This window comes from Lithobates pipiens, unplaced genomic scaffold (assembly GCF_037356315.1).
Source record: "Lithobates pipiens isolate NorthernLeopardFrog02 unplaced genomic scaffold, aLitPip1_a1.2 Scaffold_16, whole genome shotgun sequence".
Taxonomy (NCBI): domain Eukaryota; kingdom Metazoa; phylum Chordata; class Amphibia; order Anura; family Ranidae; genus Lithobates; species Lithobates pipiens.
The window spans coordinates 504,222,065-504,249,573 of NW_027507748.1; the positions used below are offsets into that span (position 1 = coordinate 504,222,065).

A 27,509-nucleotide genomic window follows, 5' to 3' on the forward strand; every position below is an offset into this window, starting at 1 on the left:
GCTGAGTTCACCTTCTGTTAGCCTGCTGATTGGACATTGGAAGAGCAGCAGACTGGGGGGCTTATCCCTCTCCTAAATGTACTCCTTTTCTGAGCATGTTGCTTTTTACCATATATACCTGCAATTCATCTTATTGGCTCTGAATGCTGCCCCTCCTAGACTGAAAGCTGTCATACAGAGGTTAAAATAGGCTTAAATTTAATTTAAATCAAAATCAGGAACCTACAGTAGTTGCATTTAATACAAAAAATTTAAAATAAAGTTTGATTATTTATGAATAAATACAGAGCTGAATAAATGTGTGTCTGGAGCTCAGCATTTAAGTGGTCTAGCCTCAACTGCATGCTTGCATTATGTAAGCTGTATACCTCTCAGAAAGCTAACAATGCTACTCCTGGCAGGGCATTCATCTTACTGTTTCCCCAGAAGGCTGGCACAAGCTTTGTGTAGGCATCATCAAGGGTATAGAGAATGGCTCAGAGTTGACACCGTCATGTAAATCCTAGTGCCCATGTAGTCTTTATGTTTATGCCCATTGTCATATTTGACACGGATTTATCAGTTGGTCCTATATTTCACTTTATGAGCTGCTGGGAAGTGACAATGTACAGTTCCAGTGCATTATCACTGAGGAAGTGCAGACTGAGATTGTTTTTCCAGCTGTCTGCAGCAGACATATGGCATAATTCTACCAATGCATAGGCACAGTCACCAGAGCTACTTTTGTTTAATAATTGTGAAGATTTTAATTTTATTTTGTAAATGAAGATATATCAGATATGTCTTCATGAACACTCACAGTTAATGTTTTGAGTATGTAAAAAGACCCTGTGTGTATCATAGATACCGGTCAAAATTGTTAGTACAATGAAAGCTAAAAAACTATTAGAAATGTCACTCTTCCAGCAGTAGTTCAGATGTAATTTGATATATATTTTTTTTATATTCTACGTCAGCCTTTATAAACTAGATGTAAGCATGACAGACAGGGTTCCCTGAGGCCTGATTTTTTTTAAGGCTTTCTCTGGGGTAAAAAAAATTATTGAGAAAATCTGTAGTACATAGGCAACATCTACCTATGTAATTGCATTGGGGGTTATTTACAAAAGGCAAATCCACTTTGCACTGAAAGTGTACTTGGAAGTGCAGTCGCTCTAAATCGAAGGGGTAGATCTGAAATGAGTGGAAACTCGTGCTGATTTTATCATCCAATCATGTGCAAGCTAAAATGCTGTTTTTTTATTTTCCTCACATGTCCCACTCGGATCTACAGCGACTTTAATTCCAAGTGCACTTGTAGTGCAAAGTGGATTTTCCTTTAGTAAATAACCCCCACTGTGTATTACCGTATTTTTCGGACTATAAGGCGCACCGGATTATAAGGCGCACTAGCAACGACCGGCTGATAAAATGGATATTTCCATATATAAGGCGCATCGGACTATAAGGCGCACCGGATTATAAGGCGCACTAGCAACGACCGGCTGATAAAATGGATATTTCCATATATATAAAGCGCATCGGACTATAAGGCGCACGGTCGATTTTGGGAGAAAATTTAGGCTTTTACGTGCGCCTTATAGTCCGAAGGTTTACGTCAAGATGACAGATACTGTTAACAAAGAACTCCAGCGATGTCAACAGGTCATATATAAGGCGCACCGGACTATAAGGCGCACGGTCGTTTTTGGGAGAAAATTTAGGCTTTTACGTGCGCCTTATAGTCCGAAAAATACGGTACTGTTTTCCAAAGCTCTTTTCTTTTCTTTTTTTTTCTCTTTTTCTTTTAAACAAGGACGGAAACTTACATGAACAATCTTTCCAAATGCTTTACATTACATTTTCATATATATATATATATATATATATATATATATATATATCTCTATATATATACATAAAATAAATCAATTCATTCTATTTCCTTCGTCTCTGGCCTTCCTTAAAGTTCTGTATATAAATCTAAGGAAACAGCTAAGTTGGCAAGTGAGGAAAGTGGAATATGGGGACTATAACGAGGTAACACCTCCCTTTGAATTCAGCCCCACATACCCTGTGCCTGACTTTGGGTTGATGCTACCCCCCAGCCAGGCCAAGTCACGACTATCACCTCCTAATTTTTCATCCACTTCCCCTAACAACAGTTAATTTCCCTTCTTGCTTTCCCCAAAATTAACAACTAACAAAACTACCAAAAATGAAAAGCTCATATTTTATAATAAATGATCAATTCATAGATATACAAATATGTGGTTTTAGAGTACACTATGGCCAGTTGGCAGTGCTTGAGTTGGCAGTAGAGAAGTCATATTTTCTCTCTCTAGTTTCCATTTTTTTCCAGGCACACACCATATCTGTTGATAAAAGAATAAATGTTAAATCAATGTGGATTAAGTTGTCCTTTAAAAGTTGATACCGTTGTACAGCTTTCAAAATGACAGTATAAAATGCAACAGGAATATCAGTGCTTAGTTTTCCACAAACGGATAAAGCTTACACTCTCTTGTAGAGTGCAGTTTACAGAAGGTGGTAGTTCTTTCATTTACTGTAATTGAACATGGCTCAAAAACAAGGCTTGCACCAGAATGCATTAGTTGAATACTAATCTATTGAATTTCAGTCCAAATTGAGAAATCGGTTTATAGGCTAAATCCCTTGTCAATCTTTTTTTAAAATTTTATGCAGCCATAAAATGTTTCCCAAAACCTCAGCATCGAAGTCTAATGCCTGCTTTGCGGTTATTTAAATTGAGCATAATGCTTTACAGCAGGTTTAATATTTTTATAACTCTAAAGTTGTTAACAGCCAGCTGGTTTGTGTCTGCTTTTTATGGTTATTCTTGTCATATGCAGCCTCCACAATTTTTAATTATATTTTATAGTGTATGTTTTTCCTCCTCTGGATTCCCACAGCCACTCTTTGCTTCATAAGATACTTTCCACTGGGAAAATAACAAACATGGTTTAGGGACTCTATCTTAGATTTTTTTTTTTTTAAGTATAATTGCTTCTGCATTGAGTAGAAGAATTTAAGAACTTGTTAACAATGGCTAAAATAAAGAATATGCCACAATATAATTGATGAGGCTCTAAAACTTAAGATGTTTGCTTGGACACAGGAAATGAAGCTTATTTCGAGGCTCAAAAAGTTATGTGTTTAAGTTGATATGACTATTTCCAAATATGTTTACTGTTTATTTATATCTTTATTACCAATTTCCTGGTTAGTAATTTATACATACAACCACTTTATGCATTCTTTTACTTTATTTTTCTGCTCTCGTTAATTGGTTTGATTTTTTTTCCCATAAAGTAGCTGTGAGATGCAATTTAGACTTGAGAGTGTATTCCTGGGGATTTTTAAGCATTTTTTCAGGCATATTGCAGACATTATACAAGTGTTTTGTATCTGAATCAAGCTTCAATCGTTTTTTTTTCCAAGACTGAGCAAGGGGAGAAGAGCGGTTCTATAAGAGGAGAGGTGTTCTTTCAGCATAAAAACATGCATACTGAATAAACACACATATATTGCACATTCACAGGAGCTCCCATTAAAGTTCTTGGGACCTAAAAAGCCTGTATATGATCAAAGAGCATAGGAATTAGAGTGTAGATGTAGGAATTTATCACAACTGGAGCAGGAGGAATCTGGAATAGTTGTGCATTGCAATCTTCAGCTTGTTCAGTTACTAAACTCAGGGCCCTGCATTCACTGTTTCTGGTCTCCCACAGCAATTATTTTAGTAAATATAAACTGCTAAATACCTTTTCTCATCAGCAGTGTATATCAAACTTGTGACTTCCGATCAGTTCCTGGTTAAAGCTTGTAGGAGGAGTTTTCATACTGCACTGAGCTGTCCTATCAGGGTGAAGGACCCCTGACCCTCAGTCTGGACAGTGCTGATTGGCCAAGTGCTGATCACATGCACTCTCCCAAGAAAACCACCTTGTATTAACTATAAAAAACAAAACAAAAACAAAATACAGGGTATTCCCTGAATGGTATTAAAAGCATTTGCCATCAAGTACAGGGATAAGCCCTATTTGGTTACATTTTTTAGGTAATGAATTGGATTCTACCTTTCATAATGTGAAAAATAGAAACAAATATCTTGCTAACTATGTGCATCTGTAAAGTATTATTGACAGTATACAATACTTAGGGCTTATGCACACAGGGCTTAAAAATGCAGCTGTTGTGGCTGTTGAGTGTTTTTTTTTCAGTCTGTAAAAGCACCTTTATGTGTCCATGCATGCATACGCATTTACAGGCTTATTAGAAGAGCACTGTTTACCTATCAAAGGCACATTTTAGAGAGGTACTAAAGAGCAGAAAAAAATTAAATGTGCCTAAATGTATCTGAATGCATCTAAATTTCCAGAATACATTAATATTCTGTCCAATAAAATGGATTAACGTTCAAACACTAGTAAAGTCAAAATGAGCCTAAATGTGTGTGCAGCTTTTACTGAATTTTTTAGGGAGCTTTTTTCTGGCATGAGTTTTGGTGTTATGAGGGATTTAAACTGATGCATGAAGCCTTAAAGTGATTGTAATCCTAAAAAAAGTTCCTGTTCCTTTAAAGCGTCTTAAACCGCATAGTACATCTGCGGTGTCCCTTGTCCCTTTCTATATTGTAATATACCCGGTTGATCCTGTCTGTTCCTGTGCCCCCCTAAGCCCTTGTACACACGATCGGAGATTCCGACAGAATGTGTCCGATCGGAGCGTTTTGTCGGATATTCCGACTGTGTGTGGTCTGCATCAGACTGTTTCCTTCGGAATATCCATCGGACCAAATTTTCCAACTTGCCGGAAATATTTTCCGATAAAATGCTCCGATCGGACATACTCCGATCATGTGTAGAGAATTCCGATCAGACAAAGTGCCACGCATGCTCAGATCAAATTCCTACACCAAAGCTATTTACCAACCACTTTAATCTGAACAGACTAAAGTTGGCCTTAGATGGATCAGTTATCTTTGATCAGCTAGCCTGCTGATCAAAAAAAATTAATAAAACGGATTCCCCCATTCTGATATTCGAGTAGGATGAGGGAATCCTCCGTGCTGCACTATTGTATTGTGACAGCGAGGACTACCCCATAGTCAGAATACACTGATCAGCACTGCAGCAGATTAGCTGAAGGACTGATCAAAGCAAAATGTTCCAAGTCTGTTTGAGAAGAGTTGCTCCTTCGATCAACTGCTCTTGCATGGGAATGGCCACAGGTGCATCAAAATTTGGTCTGTTCCTGCTAAATCAGCCAAATTTTAAACCGTCTATGGTAATCTTAAAACCTCAACACGTATTATATATTTTAAATTAAATACATTCCTTTTCTTCATAGAATGTTTATATTAGAGTTTGATTGCATCACATGCTCAGGTTTACAAATTGTTTTGTATCATGGTTCCCAGAAATCTCAATATGCCCATTATGTTGTAATACAATGAGCAGAACAGTGCAACTGGATAAGATCAAATTGTTTCCATTCCCAGCAATGTCATTTTAAGATTTGGCATTATTTCTGGATGAAGATAGCTTAGCGTAAATAACAAAAAATAATGTAGAAATTGCAACCTGATGATTAACTGGGAACATTAACAAAAATCCAAAATAATGATTATAAGGAACACATATATGAAATGAAAGAACTCAAGCTATTTAATGAAAGTTGAGCCTCTACTGACTGACTTTTTATTATTATTAGTTTTATTATTATAATTATTATTACAACTCACTCTTAAAGGAGACCTGTACTGAGAGAATATAGAGGCTGTCATTGCTGACTTCTACTGAAAATACTAGTTTTCTGGTTGTTATATTTGACTAAATGCAGTTGACTAAAAGAGTAGAGGCTGTTCGCTAAACATTTACTTTACAAAGTTAGTAAATATGGCAAACCTGTGTTAACTTTGAACACCCAATTATATGTGAATAAAATTAAAAAAACATGTTTTTTCCTAGGTATTTTACAAGGTTAACTTTCTCTTTTCCTTTAGTAAATCAGCCCCATTCTCTTCAATACTGACCTGCAATAATCATGTTATTATTGTCAGAAGCTGTGACTTCACTCTGACTTTCTAATCTGCATACATGATCCAGGTTAGTGCCTGAGAAAGTATTAAAGGCAGAGACTGCCAGGTAACTAATATTCTTATAATGCCTGTCACTTTATTTCTCTCAGTATTGCCCCTTGAAAGATTATGAAAGAGCTATGTAGGCTACCAGGGCTGACCTTTCCTTTTGGGCATTACATTGTAGTGTCCTGGCTATCATGCTAAACTGTTTTCTCTTTTTCTTTAACAGTTTGTGAGTTACTGTGACTATATATATATATGTATATATATATATATATATATATATATATATATATGTATATATATATATATATATATATATATATATATATATATATATATATATATATATATATATATATATATATATAGTTAAGGGATACTCGCAGTTGATTACTGTAGCTCCAAAGTATGAAAAACAGACTCAGCCAGGCAACCACCATTTTCAGAAAAAAATAATAGCAATAGCATATCTTATACTTTTCTTGTTTTGGGAATTTTTCATTCCCTGAATGGACGAGGAGAGAGCAGAGCAGATAAATGACAGTACTGCTTTTGATTAGGAGAGCCTTAGTCCTTATAGCCTCAGTAGATTGGAAGTGTAGTGGGAGTTATACTATTCGGCATGAATTAAACTGTAGATTATCTATTAGCTGACTCTGGGTCACAGGAGAGCAAAAGTAAGTGCACTCCCGTGATCCACAAGAGAAGAATGGCCAAAAAAAAGCTTTGACCTTACTTCTCCTTAAAAGAAACAGAAGCAATATTTGAAGTGGCATACATCTCAGGTGAGTACTTTTTTTTGACAGCATATTTTGTTAAAAGAATATTTTCCTGGTTCTTAAAGTTGTTGTAAAGGCATAATATTAAAGCCTTACGAAGCAGAATGTTAATAGATTGTGTTAGTAGCAAAACAAGTTCCCACTAGCAATGCAAATTGTTCTACTCCACAAATATGCTCTAGTAAAGGCATCATTTGCTCATTAAAGTATATAACTATCAACAGTATTGTCACTACTTTTTAAAATCTCCCAGAAATAGGTACTTTTTCATTTTAACGGGAATATATATATATATATATATATATATATATATATATATATATATATATATACAGGAAACAGACTAAACATTTTGAAAAAATGCTTTTCTTAGTTTGTTAAACACATCTTTATTCATTAATTTATACTACAATGCTACATTTCTTTGGTAAAAATAACCAAATAAGTGTATATTATTTAAATTGTGGGAACGTTACAAACTATGGTGTATATATATATATATATATATATATATATATATATATACACCATATTTATTGACATAAAAAACGTGCACAGGCACATAACATGCACATTCATTTTAATAAGGAAGATTCAGCAAAAAAAAAAATTACATTTTAAATAAGGAACTTTGAAGAAAAATAAAGGTTAGTGCCCATCTGCAGCATCACCATTGCCAATCAATTCATCCTGATCAATGCCCATCTGCAGCCTCACCATTGCCATAAATGCAGCAGCCTCAAACTTGCCATCAGTGCAGCCTGATCAATGTCCATCTGCAGCCTAGAGGGGACAAGGAGTGGGGAGGTATGAGCGCCAACAGATTACATACAGTAAAAATCTTGTATGATAGACATAACAGTGGTCCAATGGCGGCCCACGAGACAGGACTTCCTATTACAGAGGCCGCCAAGTAAACAGGATATTCTCGCTGTATGTAATCTGACGGTGCTCGTCCTGCCCCCCTCTGAGGCAGCTAAAATTGAAGTATTGCCGTATAACTGGCACACACTATTTGTACCCAGTTTTCATGGTGAAAAAGTGAGTGTTATATACCATATAAATACAGAATTCAAATATATATATATATATATATATATATATATATATATATATTTGAAAATTGATCACTCCTGATGTTCTCACTGCCTGCCTACCCTAAGAATGACCCCTTTCATTCTATTCTTACCATTATACTACAAAAACATTTCTGCTACTCCTCCCGTGTATAAGGATACCACATGTGTGGTACTTTTTCACTGCCTAGCCACATAGAGAGGCCCAAATTCAAGGAGCACCTTTAGGCTTTTTAGCGGCATAAAAAACACTTCTAATTTCTTGACTGCCTATCACATTGTGGAGGCCATGAATTTTAGAACACTGAAAAACTACTACATTTTAGAAACCAAACACCCCCGGTAGTTTATTAGAGGCATAATTCATCTTTTGAATTTTTTGCCACATTTTTGAAAATGTGGAAAGAAAATGAAAATGTATTTTTGTTTTTTGTTTTACACAAAGTTGTCAAATGATGTCTAACACACATCATAAGCATCCTTCGAATTACACCCCAAAACACATTCTACTACTCCTGAGTATGGCGATACCATGTGTGTGAGACTTTTTTTTATAGCCTAACCACATAGAGGGGTTCAAAATCCAAGTACCACCTTAAAGTCATTGTAAACACTCCATATATCCAGGGAAGTGGCTAGCCTCAGGTGATACACAGAGATGAAACAAATCCTCATACGTTTTACCTTTTTATCTGCAGTCTTCTCTTCTTTACATTCATTCAAAAGTTCAGAATTGTGATAAAATCCTTTTGCATGTCAGTATCACAGAGGAGGGGGTGTAGAACTGCAGTTATAGTGTTTGAGAGCTGATTGGAGAAAAAGTACACACCCCCCTCCACACACAACACAAGAACAAAGGAACATGCAGAGCTGAGTTGTAAATAGACAAGCTTTGTACTGAGCTCTCCTTCCCGTCACAAATGTATCTCACGTGTCAGGAAAAAAAGGGACTTATGCTGATAACAGAGGAATGAAGCACCAGAGAGTGCTTTGGAGTAAAGAAAACACTACCGATGTGCTTTGTTCAGATTTCATGACTGAGGTTTGCAACCATTTTAACACTTTCTAGGGGTTATAATTATAATTAAGCATCTAATTTCCTGACTACCTATCACATTTTTGGAGGCCCTGGAGCACCAGGACAGTAGAAACACCTACAAAATTACCACATTTTAGAGAGTAAACACCCAAGGTATTTTTAAGAGCCATGTTGAATCTTTTGAAGGCTTGAATTATTGCCAAGTTTTGGAAAATCTGAAACAATTTTTTATTTATTTTTTTACACACAGTTGTCAGTTTTGTAAGATATTTTCACAGGGTCAGTACAGGCGGCAGCCAGAGGCGGTACTGTACTGGTGTGGCGCTAATCAGGAATGCTTTTACTGGCTCTGGTAACATTGTGCTGATGTGGTGGAGCTCACGGCACTGTAGCTGGCTGCTTTGATCAGGATGACATTGTCACTGGTGTGGCAGCAATCAGGAACACTAACTGGCTGTGCTATTAGGCCTCATTCACATTGGGTGTATCAGTGTGTACCCCATGCAAGTGCTGTGTTTACCCACATGGAAATGCACAGGTGTTCCTGCAGGAATCCCCATTTATTGCTATTGGGACACAGTGGCTGCACGTACACAGCTGCTGTTCCCAGTACTCTGGCAGTCACAATCTGGGATGGTTGCAGCAGTGTTCAGGGGCACTGTGATTGGCTGCAATGGTGTGGTCAGTGTCTAAAGGGCTTGTTTACACTTGTAGTTGGGGGGTGGTAGAAACTCTGCAGTTCAGCCATCCCCTCAACCGCTCCCCCTTTAGCTGGTAAGGTAGTGGCCGGAGGTGTACACATTACATGGCAAGAATTATGCTGAGCGCCACCCATTCAATGAATGGGGCCTTGCTGTAATTGCTACGCAACAACACACATGTGGTTGCAGTAAGCTGATCTAGCATTTAGGCGGTTAAAACTATGTTTAACTAGGTTAAAACTTCACAGGCTGTAGCATTGCAGTCTAAGTTTACATTTGTGATCACGTCACCAATCACAGCAGCCCTGTACCCTGATCTGTGATCTGCTGTGTCCATGGGACAATTATCCTTGGGCCCTCTAATTGCCTTCAGACTTAATAATAATCATAATAACAATAATAATCATAATTACTATTATTCATAGCAATGATAACATGTTTTCCACTTCACAGCTCCATAAGATGCAAAGGTACCAGAACTTCATGGGTGTCTTCAGAAAGTTTACTGATATCAGAGTGATAGAAATGATAACATGTCTGAATAGATGTATTTTTAGTTTGGTCTCGTGGATATATTATTTTGCTGTATTTTTCTACACAAAGCTTTTCAGTCAGGAGAATCAATTACATATCTCATTTATCTTTTTTTTTTTTTTTTTAACTAAACTGTGGAGGTGGACATAAAAGGAATGGAGCCTTAAAACTCACACATGGCTGTAATTTAAGATTTTTTTTTTCTACTTCATTGTCCGGAACAGTTGAAAGAAACCTTCAATGAAAGTTTATTAACTAGGCCAATGCCCTAGGCTATAAAGGATCATTTATTACTGGTTTTCTTGCCTCTTTCCCCTTGTAGTTTTTTTGTACTAAACTTAGTGTAAAATAATACTTTACAAAATTAAACCTTTGCCCTTCTACATTATTAAGTCGACTTTGATTAGATAAAGTAACAATTTATGATCTTTCACAAGGTTACACATTAAATGCATAATGCAATAGGTATAGTGTTCTCTGTGAATGCACTGATCGTGTATGTTGTAGAAATGTTAACTTGAACATTTGCAGAAATGTTGTTCTATACATCAACTATATTTTTTATTTTTAACAGCAGCCTGCTTAATGTCATAATTAGTTGTGGTATAAAAAGAAACACCAATTAACAGACTCAATATATGACAAATGTATGACTAAATGTATTAAATATGTCATTGTACATCTTGTTATGCTCATGCAAAAGAGAAAGAAATTGTACGCAGTGCATATTTTTACAGTCATCTAAGCCTTATCTCCAGGGTAAACTTAATACATCTGACTGTAGTTTAAAACTTCCTTCTACTAACATTGTCAGCATGCTAGGAAAAACAGACCAGGAGGATCCACTAACAGTAAAAAAGACATATATAGCAGTGTGTAAGATCCTGGTATATGCATAAGCCAGTGTTTGTCTAGCCAAAACCTTTTTTTTTTTTTTTTTTTTTGCATAAAGCGGGGAAGAATTAAAACGTTTGTCAGGTTTTCTTTGCTATACAGGACTGTTAAAAAGTGTTCTCCTCACTTAAAGTGGAACTTTACCCAAAGGGTAAGTTCCACTTTACTGTATGCCCTCCCCCCTTCTACTTTGGCACGTTTTTGAGGGGGGAGGGGGAATGGGGACCTGGTTATTCCAGGTAGCCACTTCTGGTCAAACCACTATGATGGTTTTGACGGAAGTCCCACCCCCCCGACCTCATTCTTCTGGGACATGTCTTTGGTCCCAGAATGCTATGGAACTATTCACAAAGCGTAGTGAAGTTTGAAAATGTACAGTGGAAAGCCAGCTGTGATGCTGCAAAGAATCACAACCGGCTTTCCAAAATGCCCGGAGGTGGGGAACTGAAGACCAGAAGACAGGTGAAGAATTGGTTCGAGGATGAAGCTGGATCCCTGGACAGGTGAGTGTCCTTTTATTAAAAGTCATCAGCCAGTGGTGGCCCATGCATTGTGGACGCATGGGCGCTGCCCCCCCCCCCCCCCGACACCTCCGCCACCCTCCCTATCCATGTGCCCGGCCCCTTTCAGGACGCCGAACACATGAATTATTATGGCAGGGATAGGCGGAGGTGTGTATTTTGAAGCACGTGATTAGAACCAGAAGCTCTAATAGGTTTCAAAATAGGATGGGCTTGGGGCTCAGAGCACTGTGTTCCGATCCCATCCTGTTGTGTGACATAGCAAACACATTTTCGCTATTTTCACACTAACTTTCCTCCCTGACAATCAGGAGGCAGGCTTGTGAGACTTGTTTCCTGATTGGCCAAAGCAGTGATCCTCTTTGGTGGAAGAAGAGGCATGACAGAGGAAGCCCGGGAGCTAGAGCGGACAATGGAGCCACCACTTCAGGAGAGGAGGCGGAGAGCGAGCCCTACCACAGAGGAGGAGGAGAACGAGCCCCACCACAGAGGAGGAGATCGAGCTCCACCACAGAGAAGGAGAGCCAGCCCCACCACAGAGGAGGAGGAGAGCAATCCCTTCCACAGAGGAGGAGGAGAGCCAGCCCCGCCACAGAGGAGGAGAGCCAGCCCCACCACAGAGGGGGAGGAGAGTCGGCAGGGGGTGGTTGCTGCTGTACCCTGGGCTGTGATGCTGCTCTGTATACCCTGCTCTGTATACCCTGGTCTGTGAGGCTGCTCTGTATACCCTGCTCTGTATACCCTGGTCTGTGAGGCTGCTCTGTATACCCTGATCTGTATACCCCGGTCTGTGAGGCTGCTCTGTATACCCTGGTCTGTAAGGCTGCTCTGTATACCCTGATCTGTATACCCTGGTCTGTGAGACTGATCTGTATACCCTGTTATGTATACCATGGTCTGTATACCCTGATCTGTGGGCCTAATCTGTATACCCTGATCTGTATACCCTGGTCTGTATACCCTGGTCTGTGAGGCTGATCTGTATACACTGCTCTGTAAGGCTGCTCTGTATACCTTGAACTGTATACCCTGATCTGTGAGGCTGCTCTGTGTATACTGCCTGTATACCCTTGTCTGTATACTCTGATCTGCGAGTCTGCTCTGTATACTCTGGTCTGTATAACCTGGTCTGTGAGGCTGTTCTGTATTCCCTAATCTGTATACCCTGGTCTGTAAGGCTGATCTGTATGGCCTGGTCTGTGAGGCTGAGCTTTATACCCTGATCTGTATACCTTGAACTGTGAGGCAAAGCTATATACCCGGATCTGTGATGCTGGGGCTGTATACCCTGTCCTGTAATGCTGGGGCTTTATATTCCTGGGTGGAAGCAAGTGGAATACAAGGGACGGAGTGGGTGGATTTTTATAAGGGGTGGGCATTATGCGAAGTGGGAGGGGTTAAAAGGAAGGACAGGGTCTGGAACCCCCCATCCTCAAACTTCACTAGCCGCAACTGTCAGCAGGTGACTTTTAATTTTTTCAAACAGGGTGAAGAACCTCTTTAATGTATTGGTGACAAAGGTTTCACTAGACAGGAAGTGAGGGAGACTCTTCAATAGCAACCCAGTCAGAAATATTTTAGATTGTTTTTTCTTTAGTAGAATAAGGGAAGGCCAGATCTGGGTAACAACCTGACAGATTTTCAATCATCCCACATGCTATCCAAAAACGTTCTGACTGGACTTTAAAGAATAACTATACTTTTATTTTTATTTATTTTTTCTCATTTTGATCATGGATACAAAATAATTGTGGAAATGTAAAAAGTTACTTCTGACCTTTCCTTCCCTATGCTTTATAACCTGTCATTGCAAACCTACATATTTCATGGTTAACATTTAGTTTTATATACTTTGTATACTTTATATATCTGCTTGAATCAATGTTTCCAGCACCAGAAGTAATACACGATTTCTTAGCTACATTTATGCAATCAATTGAGAAACAAATAAGAAGTTGCTTGAAGCAAACCACACCTAAACATATTTAACTAAGCTTTTACCTAATTCATAAAGTAGAACAAAAGGCAAAACATTTTTTTTTTCAGTTTTGGGTAGAGCTGAGGTGGATTAGAACACCTGTCAGTTTTTATTGCTGTCTGTGCCCCCATTAGGGAGATTTACCCTCTGTATTTTGTCCTGTTTACCATTATCGTTGAAAGTGAAAGTGAAGAAAATCCCAAATATTGGATTGTCAGAAGAAAAGTAATAGAGAGGAAATGGGCGACACTATTTATGGTGGCCTGGGGGACCCCAAGGGATTCCCTAAATTTGCAGAGATTTCCTTTCACCTACTGTATGGCTATGGGATAGGAAGTGAAATGTCATAAATGGGACACAGATGGCAAAAAAAAAAAAAAAAAAAATCGAACCCTCCTTTACTCTATCCAAAATGAAAAAAAAAAAGTTTTGCCTATACATCTACTTTAAGTAAAAGTCAGTAATGGAAATGAGAATGTACATATAGAGGAATCCTTAAAGACTGCCTTATGCTCAGTCCTCCTCCTTGCTGTAGAAACCCCTGTAACAAGGGCTGTCTGCTTCTAGCAGTTAGTGATTTGTTTTTTGTGGGAGTACATAAGTGCATAGGAAGCATCATTTTTTACTTCTAGTGCTAAAAAGACACTACGCTCTACTGTGTTGATCTCATGTTTTAGTTTTGTGTTTTTTGTTGTCTTTTTGGGAAGAATTCTCCTTACTTTATATCCCTGTGACATACTGTGGCAGCAGAAAGGGAGCAATTGTCACTGGGACAAGAGTCACAATCAGTAACGGTAATTTCACAAAGGTTCTCAGCCTTCCACATTTTACTGAGAAAAATAGCATTTTTGTAGTCTATGTCCTCACTGGATATTCCTTTCAATTCCAGTGCTGACTTAGGCAGGCTGTAGATGATGTTTTTTTTTTTTTTTTCATTGAAGCAGCAGGTTGAATACAACAAAATAAAAATATTCTCCCATCAACACCAAGTGTGTTGATGGGCAATCCCTTCCACAAATCGGTAAATCAACTTATGTACAAACAGTCTGCTAATGTGTTCTGACAGCGGGGAGCTTGCCTTGCTGTCAGAAAACACTGATCAGTGCTGCTGGCTATAGCCAGCAGCACTGATCGTTCAGAAAAACCTAACAGGCTGGTTGTAGAAAAGTCGTTTGGTAGATTGACTTCTGTACGACCTCCCTGCCCATAAATCAATTGATATTCAGCTGGTCCCAGCTGAACCAGATGCATTTTAATCCATCTATGCTTGGCTTTAATGTGAAACATGGAGTGGGTCACATAGAGCAGGAAACACGCAAAGCATGAGATTCTATTACTTTCCCACTTTGCTTAAAACTAAATAAGAAAGGTTTGGGCTGGAGTTTGACTTTATTCAAACAGGGACATGTCTTCCTTGCCCTCACTCATTGCAGCTACAGTGCAGACACAAACAGTATAGATGTAAACAATACAATTGCCAGGTCGGTGATGACAGGTTTCAAAGCACAAGGGAAGACATTTAATAAGTCAAGTGCGCAAAGTTGCTTGGCATCCCTGGATATGTAATTAACAGTTGAGGTCTTTGAAATTTACAGTACAAAGACAGATACTGCACATAAACCCAATAAGAAAGCAAAGAAAAAAAATGTTTGATTTAGTTTCACCTTTCTGTATGCCCTTTGCACAAATCCATATATGTAGGTATCTGCTCAGATTATTTAGACACAGATGTCCTGTCTTGATTATTTGCATGTTCACCTACATTTTTCCAAATTAGAACAGGTGTTTATACTTTGTTACCAATTGTGGTAAATGCCCACACATTTTTTGGAAATATCAATGTGTAGAATTTTAGCCCATGTATTATGCATGCTTCCAAATGTTTACTTGGAACAATGTTCTAGCTTCTTCTTGTAGACAATTTTGCCTTTTCGTCCTTGGCATCTTTTCAAAATCATAGAAACGCTTATGTTTGTTATTCAATCAGTTAAATTACCAAAAAAAAAAAAAAATAATATGGTAAATTTTCTTTTGATTTATGCTAGTCCTATATTACTCAACAAATACTAAAAGAGCAGTGAAGTCATTGGAACTGGATTGGTCAGTTCTACCAAATATATTTTTTTCACATGTAATTTTCTGTTTTGGATAGCATTGGGAAGGTTACAAAATTATACAGGGTTTAAGGTAGTTGTAAAGGCATAAGGTTTCTTTTTCATTTAAAGTGTTTGTAAAGGCAGAAGGTTTTTACCTTGCCACATTTTATGCAGTAAGGTAAAAAACAAAAAAAAAACTAATTCTGCATGTAGCTCCCCCTAAGCCAGATCTCGATCAAGCGATGTCCACGAGGCTGTCCTGGGTCTCTCACGCTTGATTGGCTCAGATACAGCATTAGGAGCCACTGTCTCCTGCTGTTGTCAATCAGAGCCAGTGATAAGGGAGTGTGGGATGTGGCCTAGGACTGCTCTGTGTGTCTTATGGACACTCAGAGTGGGGCTCGGGAGCGATCACACACTAGTGCCTCAATAGAAAGCAGCTTGTTGTGGGGGCACTCGGCTAAAGGGGATGGAGCCAGGAGCACCACCTGAGGACCCGTGGAGAGGAGGATCGAGGATGCTTTGTAAAAAAACATTGCACAGAGCAGGTAATTATAACATGTTTGTTATAAAAAAAATCACTTTACAAAGTAAATGGCCTTCCACGATCAGCTCCCCACTAGCACCCCCTCTCTCAATCCAACACTTTGCCTATCTGCAGCACTGCTGCCTCCTCACATAACTCAGAGGCAGCCGTGGGAGCCATTGGCTACTGTTGCTGTCAGTCAAATTCTGTTAGACGGGAGCAGGGGGAGCACGTCAAGCTGTGCTTTGTGTATCGTTGCTGTGCTGTGCTTTGTGTAGCGAGACTGCACATGTGCCTCACAGCAAGCAGATTGCCTTGGTGGCATATGAAGAATAGGAGGAGCCTAGAGCACCAGCAGGCGACCCCTGAAGAGGAGGTTTGAAGCTGCTCTGTGCAATTGCATAGAGCAGGTAAGTATACCATGTTTATTTGAATTTTAAAAAATGCCTTTACAATCAATTTAAATTGCAGCTTTTGTGCCCAATGACGACTTTCCTTTTACTTCATTCCCAAGTGAAGGAAAGTGACTCGAACGGGGACTTAAAAAAAAAAAACACACTTATTAAAGTAGAGGGCAGGTAGAACACCTGTCAGAATTTTTATTGTTGTCTATTGTCCTTCTTACAGATTCTATTCACTTTTAACAAGGGTATATACATTTTTAACAAGGGTAAATAAGGTAATTTGATTACATACAAGAGAGTATGACTTTTGTAAGGATAACTTTAAAACACAAGTACCTTTAAGATGTCCAGACAAATGCAACCTTTCTCTTTCTTTTACGTGTGCTCTGTTGTCTTTAAGCTGTCATGCCCATTAAGTCTAGAAGACAAATTTATAAAAACAAGGTACCTTCTCATACTTTTACCTTTATAATGTTAGTTCATAATTGGTCAGGCAGGATAACATAAGATGGGATAATGCTATGAACTTGGCTAAACTCTTAATTCTACAGCTCCCAGAACTTTTCTATCTTGTTTTCATATGCCTCTTTTCAGACTATGCTGCTCAATGTGCAGCATATTCTTTGTGTAAATTACAGTTTTATGGTTACCTATCATGGAAGAGATTGGCAACAATCTTTTTTTTTCAAAAAGCTGCAGTTATCCTTGGAGGTTCTTTCACACGTTAAAGTAGTTTTCAGGAATGACCCAACGTACATATGTCAAGTCAAATTATCTAGCATATATATTTATACCAGAGCCTGTATTTTTAAATCTATGATGGCAAATAAGCCGTTGAATCAATAAAATAAATATAACTTTTCACGGATTTATCTCTGCTTCTTGTTGCTGCCTGAAAACCCCAAGGGGAACTCTTCTTTTTTTATTCTCTCTCGAATACTTAGGGGTGGGCAGCTAGCTCGTTTTTCATTCATTTATTTACATTTATGCACTTTTTTCCTCCTTACAATTATCTAGCATATTGGAATGGGTTGGACCAAATTTCCACCCCTGTAGCCTCTAGTCATATCAATTTTTGTAAGTACAGGACATTTTCTTGTTTTCTGGTCCTTACCCAGGTTAAAAGATTTTGACTGCATAAATCAGCCTATATTAGAAGAATGTCTACTAAACATAAAACAAAAATGTTTGACCTATAACTATAGAAGGAAAGGCAGTCTATTTGCCTATGCCACATATAAGCACAAACTTGCTGTGCCAACACGTAAATCCAGCTCTCATAATTGAGAAAATAATGGGTACTATCTTATAGTAATTACTGAACCTGTTTAATTAGCACTTACTATTACCAATTTATAAATAAACAAAGCATTTGTCACTTTAAATCCACTTAAAAGATCAATCATTTAGGAACAGGCACTATGAACTTAGACATTTAAATTTATATATGATTTCCTCCAACTATATATATATATATATATATATATATATATATATATATATATATATATATATATATATATATATATATATATATATATATATATATATATATATATATATATATATATATACAGTGCCTACAAGTAGTATTCAATCCCCTGCAGATTTAGCAGGTTTACACATTCGGAATTAACTTGGCATTGTGACATTTGGACTGTAGATCAGCCTGGAAGTGTGAAATGCACTGCAGCAAAAAAGAATGTTATTTCTTTGTTTAATTTTTTTTTAAATAGTGAAAAGTTTATTCAGAGGGTCAATTATTATTCAACCCCTCAATTCAACAGAATTCTGTTTGCTTCCCCTAAAGTATTAAGAAGTAGTTCAGGCACAAAGAACAATGAGCTTCACATGTTTGGATTAATTATCTGTTTTTCCAGCCTTTTCTGACTATTTAAGACCCTCCCCAAACTTGTGAACAGCACTCATACATGGTCAACATGGGAAAGACAAAGGAGCATTCCAAGGCCATCAGAGACAAGATCGTGGAGGGTCACAAGGCTGGCAAGGGGTACAAAACCCTTTCCAAGGAGTTGGGCCTACCTGTCTCCACTGTTGGGAGCATCATCCGGAAATGGAAGGCTTATGGAACTACTGTTAGCCTTCCACGGGCTGGACAGCCTTTGAAAGTTTCCTCCCGTGCCGAGGCCAGGCTTGTCCGAAGAGTCAAGGCTAACCCAAGGACAACAAGGAAGGAGCTCCAGGAAGATCTCATGGCAGTGGGGACATTGGTTTCAGTCAATACCATAAGTAACGTACTCCACCGCAATGGTCTCCGTTCCAGACGAGCCCGTAAGGTACCTTTACTTTCAAAGCGTCATGTCAAGGCTCGTCTACAGTTTGCTCATGATCACTTGGAGGACTCTGAGACAGACTGGTTCAAGGTTCTCTGGTCTGATGAGACCAAGATCGAGATCTTTGGTGCCAACCACACACGTGACGTTTGGAGACTGGATGGCACTGCATACGACCCAAAGAATACCATCCCTACAGTCAAGCATGGTGGTGGCAGCATCATGCTGTGGGGCTGCTTCTCAGCCACGGGGCCTGGCCATCTGGTCTGCATCCATGGGAAGATGGATAGCACGGCCTACCTGGAGATTTTGGCCAAGAACCTCCACTCCTCCATCAAGGACCTTAAGATGGGTCGTCATTTCATCTTCCAACAAGACAACGACCTAAAGCACACAGCCAAGAAAACCAAGGCCTGGTTCAAGAGGGAAAAAATCAAGGTGTTGCAGTGGCCTAGTCAGTCTCCTGACCTTAACCCAATTGAAAACTTGTGGAAGGAGCTCAAGATTAAAGTCCACATGAGACACCCAAAGAACCTAGATAACTTGGAGAAGATCTGCATGGAGGAGTGGGCCAAGATAACTCCAGAGACCTGTGCCGGCCTGATCAGGTCTTATAAAAGACGATTATTAGCTGTAATTGCAAACAAGGGTTATTCCACAAAATATTAAACCTAGGGGTTGAATAATAATTGACCCACACTTTTATATGTATATATATATATATGTATATATATATATATATATATATATATATATATATATATATATATATATATATATATATATATATATATGTGTGTATATATATATATATATATATATATATATATATATATAATATAGCCATAGGGCAGTATTCTTATGAAACTATAGTTACTGTATACAGTATCTATACTGGAAGAAAACATTTTATTTTAAGCTGCATTTAAAATGGTGCTGCCATAAAGCATGGTTTTGACTTTGGAGAAATATCTACTTTTAATGTTTTAGTAAGCTACGTGCTTATTTATAAGCCTTTCAATTAATATTAACCTACAATAATTTGGTACTCCCAGAAATGGAGAGGATGATCTTTCCAAGTAATGAAAATCGATTTGTTACTTAATAAGAAACATATAATTTGTTAATTATTGCATGTGTTGCTGCTAGGCTTATATCGGTTTTTAGTGTTTTGTGATGTTTTGAGGAATGAGTTTTATAGTAAGCTTGTGGCGTAGTTGGGTTGGAATACCAAAAATAGTTTTAAAACTTGGCAGCTGCATATGCATGTGCTTTATATACAACTTTAACTAGTATATGCGTATTCATTTCATAGATTTATGCATTTTTTGCATTGATGTATTTGATTATATATGCTAAAATATGAATAAATTGTGATTTTAGACCAGGGTCATGAAACATCTGATCATGTGATGTAATTTTAAAGTAGATGTTGAACACTGGTGTACATTTGTTAAAGCAGGATCTCTTAAAAGCAATGTCTTACATCTGAGAGCTGTTAGGTGATATTGAGGTGTTTTTTCAGTTTTAAATGTGAGGGGCCAATTAAAATGTACTATTTTTTTTCCTATCTGGCACATGTTGACTAAACTGATTTGTCGATGAGCTGGTGAGCGCAGCAGCACACTGAGAGAAGGGTGTAGAGTAGAATGTTGGAAAAAAATCTTTAGATTTGTGGAATGTTTTACTCTGGATAGCTATAATTTACTGTATTTTCTTCTACCTGTGTATGTGTTTTTATATCAACTTCACCAAAAGCAAAACTCAGCTGATCTGTGAAACACATTCCTCCCTAATGACTGGTGTCATTTAAAGCAGAAGTAAACTCATCCATAAAATTGTTTAATTTCCGGCTCATACCAGAAATGTAACACTCCCATTGGTTGTGCTCTCAACCAAACTGTCAAACTATCCAATGGCTGGTGTCATAACTGATCACATGTGCAGCATCATGGCAGTTGTAGATTAAACAGAGGCAAAGATGGCAGCTTCCTTGACTGAAAATGATAGGGGGGTTTAATTAGACTTTAAATAAACAAGAAATCTTATCTGTGTTGAAGGTACTGTACACTGACTATATATATATATATATATATATATATATATATATATATATATATATATATATATATATATATAGAGAGAGAGAGAGAGAGAGAGAGAGAGAGGAGAGATAGGTAGAGATATATATATATATATATATATATATATATATGAGTATTTATCCAAAATAATATATGCAGCTAATTATATTATGACTTCTGAATAATTCTAGTACCATTGGAAAAATACATATAGCTGTTGGCTATTAGATTAACAACATTCTTGAAGCTTAGAAAATATTCAATTTGATTTGGCTAAAAATACTGTTTTGACAGTCATGAAAGCAATTCCTCAGAGATTAAAACAGGACTGCAAGCATTTGTGATTGAAATTAACAAGATGGTTCCAATAATACTGTGATGTATTGTGTATATCAATATGGCTCTGGTAACACTTAGAATACAAACAAGGTTTTAAACGATGTGCCACCACATTTCAGCTGTAGAATCAGACTTATGCCATCTGCCTATCAGATGGTTGGAAACCAAGACTGCGTAGTAATGCCACATGTTTGCCTTTGCCTCTCTTCTGATAGCTAGACTGAGGTCTTCTAAGCACATTTAGCATAAGCTGTCATGTATGGATCATAGGAGTAATTACATACACATATAAATCTGCATTTTCTAACAAAGCGTTTCAATATAAAATTGCCAACTTAGGTGCCTTTAAGCAAAACTTCCAGTGATAGCCAATTATTTTCCTTTTCTAAGTAAATAGTTGTTTAAAGCTTCACTCCAAACTTTTCTGGTTCCAATTTGTACAAAGGTACTAGTTGTTATTTTTAATTGCTATCTGTGCCCCCCATTGGGGAAATTTGCACACATTTTTTGCCCTTGGTAACAGGGTGTCTAACTGTTCAGAACAGAAATAGCAACAAAGCAACCTTATTTAGAAAAGTAAGAATGTAAAAATAATGGTCATGTCTTTATTGCTCTCTGTGCTTTTCTATCCTAGTGGCACACATACCCTCTAAGTTCTTTCTCGATGTCACTGGGGCAAGAAGTGAGGAGGAATCTCCCCAACAAAGACACATTTGGCAATATAAACCTGTCTAGAGTTCTGACTCTTACCCTTTCCCTCAACAACCAGCAGAAAATGTTTTGGCTAGATTTGGACTTGGAACACATGTGCTAATACTCTGTTATATATTTATGAATTGCTTGGCCTACACACAATTGTTATACTTTCTGAATCTGTACTGAAACATTTTCATCTGCATATATATATTTTTATAAATCTCTTCTAGGTTTAACAGCAGCAGCTGCTGCAGCAGCCGCTGCTACCAACGCTGCAATAGCTGAAGCAATGAAGGTTAAAAAAATCAAGTTAGAAGCTATGAGCAACTATCATGGCAGCAATACACAACACGGGGCAGACTCTGACAATGGGGATCTCAACTCAAGTGTCGGTAAGCATCTGTCATTTCAACTCTTTAAGTTTAATCATTTTCACTTGCTATGAACTAAAATATGTTGAGACCTAGTCTCTGGTATAAAATCAGTGATCACAAAGTAATGAAGTCGTTTCGGAAGGTATTGGTAATGCCAGTGCTCAGGTTCAAGACGGGTTCCCTATCAATAAACCATTTTTGGTGATGCAACTGCTTACCTGGTTGAATACCGTAATATTTATTAAATCCAGATTTGCTTTTTTTTTTTTGAACACCTGAGCTTGAATTCTGATAGATAATAAATGTTTGTCTTTTATTACTATGGCATATTGACACTCTAAACTACGTTATAAAAAAGAAGCTCATATAGAACTCACCAGTAGAACTGAAAGTTATATACTTCATTGAAAAATGCATGTGATCTTTCAGCTCTAGCAATAATAGGAGCAATTTTAAAGTGCTATTATCAACAGACATTGATTCATTATTATTATTTGTTCTCGCCCAGAGTTGATGAAAGATGAAATCTGATTGGTCACTGGTTAGTTACTGCTCTAAACAGATATGCTTACCCTTATTAAAACAAAAAGTCCCTTGCATTTGACCTTTGTGGTTTGATACACTTTAATACATATGTTTTCAGTGTAATCGTAGACAGTGTAGTGAAATAATCACCTTTTTTAACTTTTTCAATTATCTTTTTGCTTCTTTGTGCAAACGTATTAACTGTTGTATCTAATAACAAAACCCTTGAATCTGCTGGTAGACATGCAAAAGCTATTGGGCATAGAAAAGGACCTTTAGAGGAGTAATTATTTATAAGTTTGTCCAAACTGATAACAATACAACATGACAACATATTCTATTATTTGCAGTTGTCCAGTTTTCAGCTTGATTGTTCTGTTAAGGCGAAAATTGCATAGATGTAGAAAAGCCATAAAAAATTACTGGATAGCTGCACATCCTAGAAACCACCTTTATTGCCCATGATCAGTAAAATCAGCAAAGTAGTTACAGATAGGCCCCTTTGACACTGGGGCCTTTTTCAGGCACTTTTGGGCTAAAACTAGCGCCTATAAATCGCCTGAAAAACACCTCCTCTGCAGCCTCAGTGTGAGGGCCCGAGTGCTTTCACAGTTGGGTGGTGTGCTTGCAGGACATTAGAAAGAGCAACAGTTTATTCACCGCTCCTGCCCATTGAAATCAATGGGCAGAGCGCTTCGGCAGCAGCGGTGCTTTGCGGTCACTTTCAATCCTTTATTCAGCCGCTAGCAGGGGTTAAAAATGCCCTGCTAGGGGCCGAAAATCATCGCTATTACATAAAATTAGCAATGCTTTACCGCTAACGCCCCCGCCCCAGTGGGAAAATAGCCCAAGAGAGATGAAGAAGGTCTAATGTGTTTCACACTTACTAGTGCTTAATCATAGCTACCCCCATGCTTACTGCTTTAAAAGCTTAGTAGATGTATACCACAGAAATTGGTTTTGAGCTTCCCTCCGTATACAGTGTCTAATTTTTCACAAAGTTGGAGGCAAATTTTAAGGTTATGTTTTATTTTTATAAATTGTCAAAGGAATTTCTTCTTTACATTATTTCTTTCTATGTATGAACATATCAGCTATCAACATTGTGTTTTTCAATATAATAAGATGCCCCTAAAGCCGACAATATATGGATGGAAATTTGGCCTGTTTAGCAGGGACTGGCAAATATTTAATCCATGTATTGGCAGCCTGATTGTACATAAATCGATCCATTGATTGACTTGGTTACAACCAGCCTGTCTTTTTTTTATGATTGATTACTGCTGGTAGCCATAGCTAGGAAAGCAGGTACAACAAGAGAAATGCTTATGGTTTGCTAGCCGGGAAGTCAACTCCCCACACACACACACACACACACACTCCACTGGCAAATCACTATAGCACTGATGGAGGAGGGACTCCCCCATCAACGCAGTTAGTCAGTGTATGAATGAATGAAAATCAAATCATCTATGGGCTGTCTTACACAGGTAAACAGTATATTAAAGGAAGAACAAGTAAGATGGAAGGGATGAAAAAAAAAAACACACAGGGATGGGTGTGTGTGTGTAGGGGATATTACTAGTGGTAGAACTGTAGGAAATTTAGAGACATTTAAAAGATATTAATATCCTCCTTCTGAATATTTTTATACAATAAATTGGTAAATATTCACTTCAACTATTTCATGCACAGATAAAAAAATAAAAAAAATTGTCATTTCTCATAACTGGTTAATTGGAGTGAACATTTATGCAGTTTATTGTGTGTAGATTCCCTACTCATTTAACAAATCAGCCTCAAAAGTCCATCGTTTTATGATCTTACCACACAAATCCATGAGAATACTGGTCAATTTTTCATTGATTGTAATAAAATCTGATTTGTCTGTGATCTCTGAAAATTGAGCAGACTGTTTCTTCCTGGCTCATGCTATGGTTAGCTTGGCTGCTAATTGGACAAAGATGAGCAGCTGAGATTTGTTGAGCTAATTGACTTTAGCATGTAATAAAGCTATCCAAGGGTCTCTTCATAATTTCATGTGGATTATGCTATAGATTAACCTGAAAAACCTTGTAGGATAGACATTTTTGGGGTTATTTGGATGCTAAAATATTCCGTAAAAGATTACACCAACTGAAATGTTAATTTTTGAGTTTTTCTGGAGTTTTAATACTTGTCCCAGGTTATATAGGCTAAATTTACTGAAATAAAGTTCCACATATAAAATCTATACTATTCCCAGTAGTAGCTAATACATGACTTTAGTTTATTATTTAGTACTCTGAACGCAATTTAGAACAGCATATTTTGCTACCAGTGTTACTTCTCATGTCTTCAATAACACTGTTAAACTATGACATATATGTTCTCATATACCCTTGTGACTCTTGATTTGTTTATGATGACCATTTTAACACACTTTCAAATCTGAAATTTTCTTTTTTTAGTGAAATAATCACAACAAAGTTGAACCGTATACTAAGAGCGCAGAGCTGCATTCTGTCCAACTGGTCTTTTGGGCTAAAGTTGCCTATGACATTTTGGTAGCCAGACCACACTGTTTTGCCCCCGATCACACACATATGTACTGATCCACATGTCTCCACATTGGACCTATCATTTAGAAGGCTCTTGGCTTGAATTAAAGCCACCTGACCTGTGCCTTCTTTATCCGCTCATGTGAATCCAGTCTAAGTACTGAACACACCATTTGTACTTAAAAAGAACTTTATTTTATACAGAAATGATAAACTCTTTTATATGCAAATATTTACATTCCTAGATAATGACATGGTAATTCAAGAGAAATAGTGCATTTAATAGAGCATATTATTGCTCCAAATAAGTACTGCAAACAGTTCAGCACTACACTCGTTACTGCTGAATTGCAAAAGGTCAAAATGTAAAGGGAGTCGCGGGCAGCCCAAGATGCAAATAGGTAATTATTTTATCTCCCACATTCCAATTTAAAATGATAACCTTGAGTTCACATCCTCCTACAAGAGTTACCATTTTAAGAAAAATAAAAAAAAAACATATTGTGACTGATAAAATAAAGCATCAATAGCCGAAGAGAAAAAAATATATGGCTGTAGTGCCTTATTTTTCCATCCAGAATCAATTGGATTCTTTTAGTTTAATATTTACTTGCTAAGATGAGATGTTAGTCTGCTTGGTGATAAACAGTCGGCTGCTGGCATCTGAAGGTGACCTGTCAGTTCATATGGACAAATCTCCTGCTTACTGAAATGTACAAAATAAATCATTAAAGCAGGCAGGTGCTCATTCCTAGATTTAAATCACCATAGATTTATGATTTGAATTAATGCTTCATTTGGTCATTGAAATAGATGCTGACAAAATGATATGCAGTAGCTGAATCTTCCATACTGTAGCCATCCTAATATTGATTGCAGAGATGTCTGCAATCTCTTCTTTATATCAAGTAGTTTCTTGTGACAGGTTGCTTGATATGGCCCCTATTATTGATAAGACAATGCTGTTGATGGCACACACACAATTCTCCTGAACATTAATATAAAGTGCTATATTTATGTAGAGGCAGACAAGGATGTGAGAACAAAATATTTTAGTAATAGGAATCATTTAGCTATGAGAGCAAAAGACCTTTGTGTCAAACCATAAGATTAGACTACAATGAGGAAACATTATTTTATAAAAAGGAAAAAGTATAGTATGTTTAAAAGAAAGGCTGACTAAAAAAAAAAAATGTATCAATAAAATTGAGTAATGGTAAAGGAACTTATTATATAATTTAATGTGACTCTGTTGATATTTTTAAAATGTTAAAATCAGTGCTTTCTCCAAAGCATACAATGCCCACTTACTTATTGCGGGCTTATCTTGAAAAAGAAAGATTGAAGAAAGAAGATTTCTTAAAGTGATACTAAAGTCTTATTTTTTTTTTGTTTAAAAAAAAAAATGTGTTACAATTTCTTGCTCTGTGCAGTGGTTTTGCACAGAACAGCCCAGATCCCTCTTCTCAGGCCCCTCTTCAGCTCTCCTGGCCCCTCCCTCCTGTTGAGTGCCCTGACAGCAAACAGCTTGCTATGGGGCACCCGAGCCGAGTTGCAGCTGTCCGGCCCCCTCTCTCTCTCCTCATTGGCTGATTGACAGCAGTGGGAGCCAATAGGCACTTTACTGCTGTCTCAGCCAATGAGGAGGGAGAGTCCTGGAAACCCAAGTCGTTGGGCAACATTGTTGGATTGAGATGGGGCTCAGGTAAGTATCAGGAGGGGGGCTGCTGCACACAGAAGGATAATGATGTAGTAAGATAAAAAACCTTCTGCCTTTACAATTACTTTAAACATTCTCAGAATTCAGTACTTCAAACAGTATCATATACTTCCATCCCCATCGCACACTGTGTTTTCCTCTACTACCCCCTACATCACTGTAGGACAAAAGGGCCAGCTGAATAGAACTAGAGATTGCAGTGGGGTCCAGGCATCCAGCACACCCAGTATGCAAAATTCTGAAGATATTTCAGCAAGCAACTTTCTTCAGTCAATAAGAGTTTATCTTTGTAGACAACCGG

General features: G+C 37.6%; 1 protein-coding gene across 6 annotated transcripts in view; it reads left to right on the top strand.

Annotated features, from left to right (window-relative positions):
- Positions 1 to 27,509, top strand: part of DACH1 (dachshund family transcription factor 1) — a 427,793-nt gene that overhangs the window by 198,902 nt on the left and 201,382 nt on the right. For all 6 annotated transcript variants that reach the window (XM_077483130.1, XM_077483132.1, XM_077483131.1 and 3 more), the window contains exon 3: positions 22,280 to 22,441. In XM_077483130.1, coding sequence (XP_077339256.1) covers positions 22,280 to 22,441 — 162 coding nt within the window. The remainder of the gene's footprint in view (positions 1 to 22,279; positions 22,442 to 27,509) is intronic.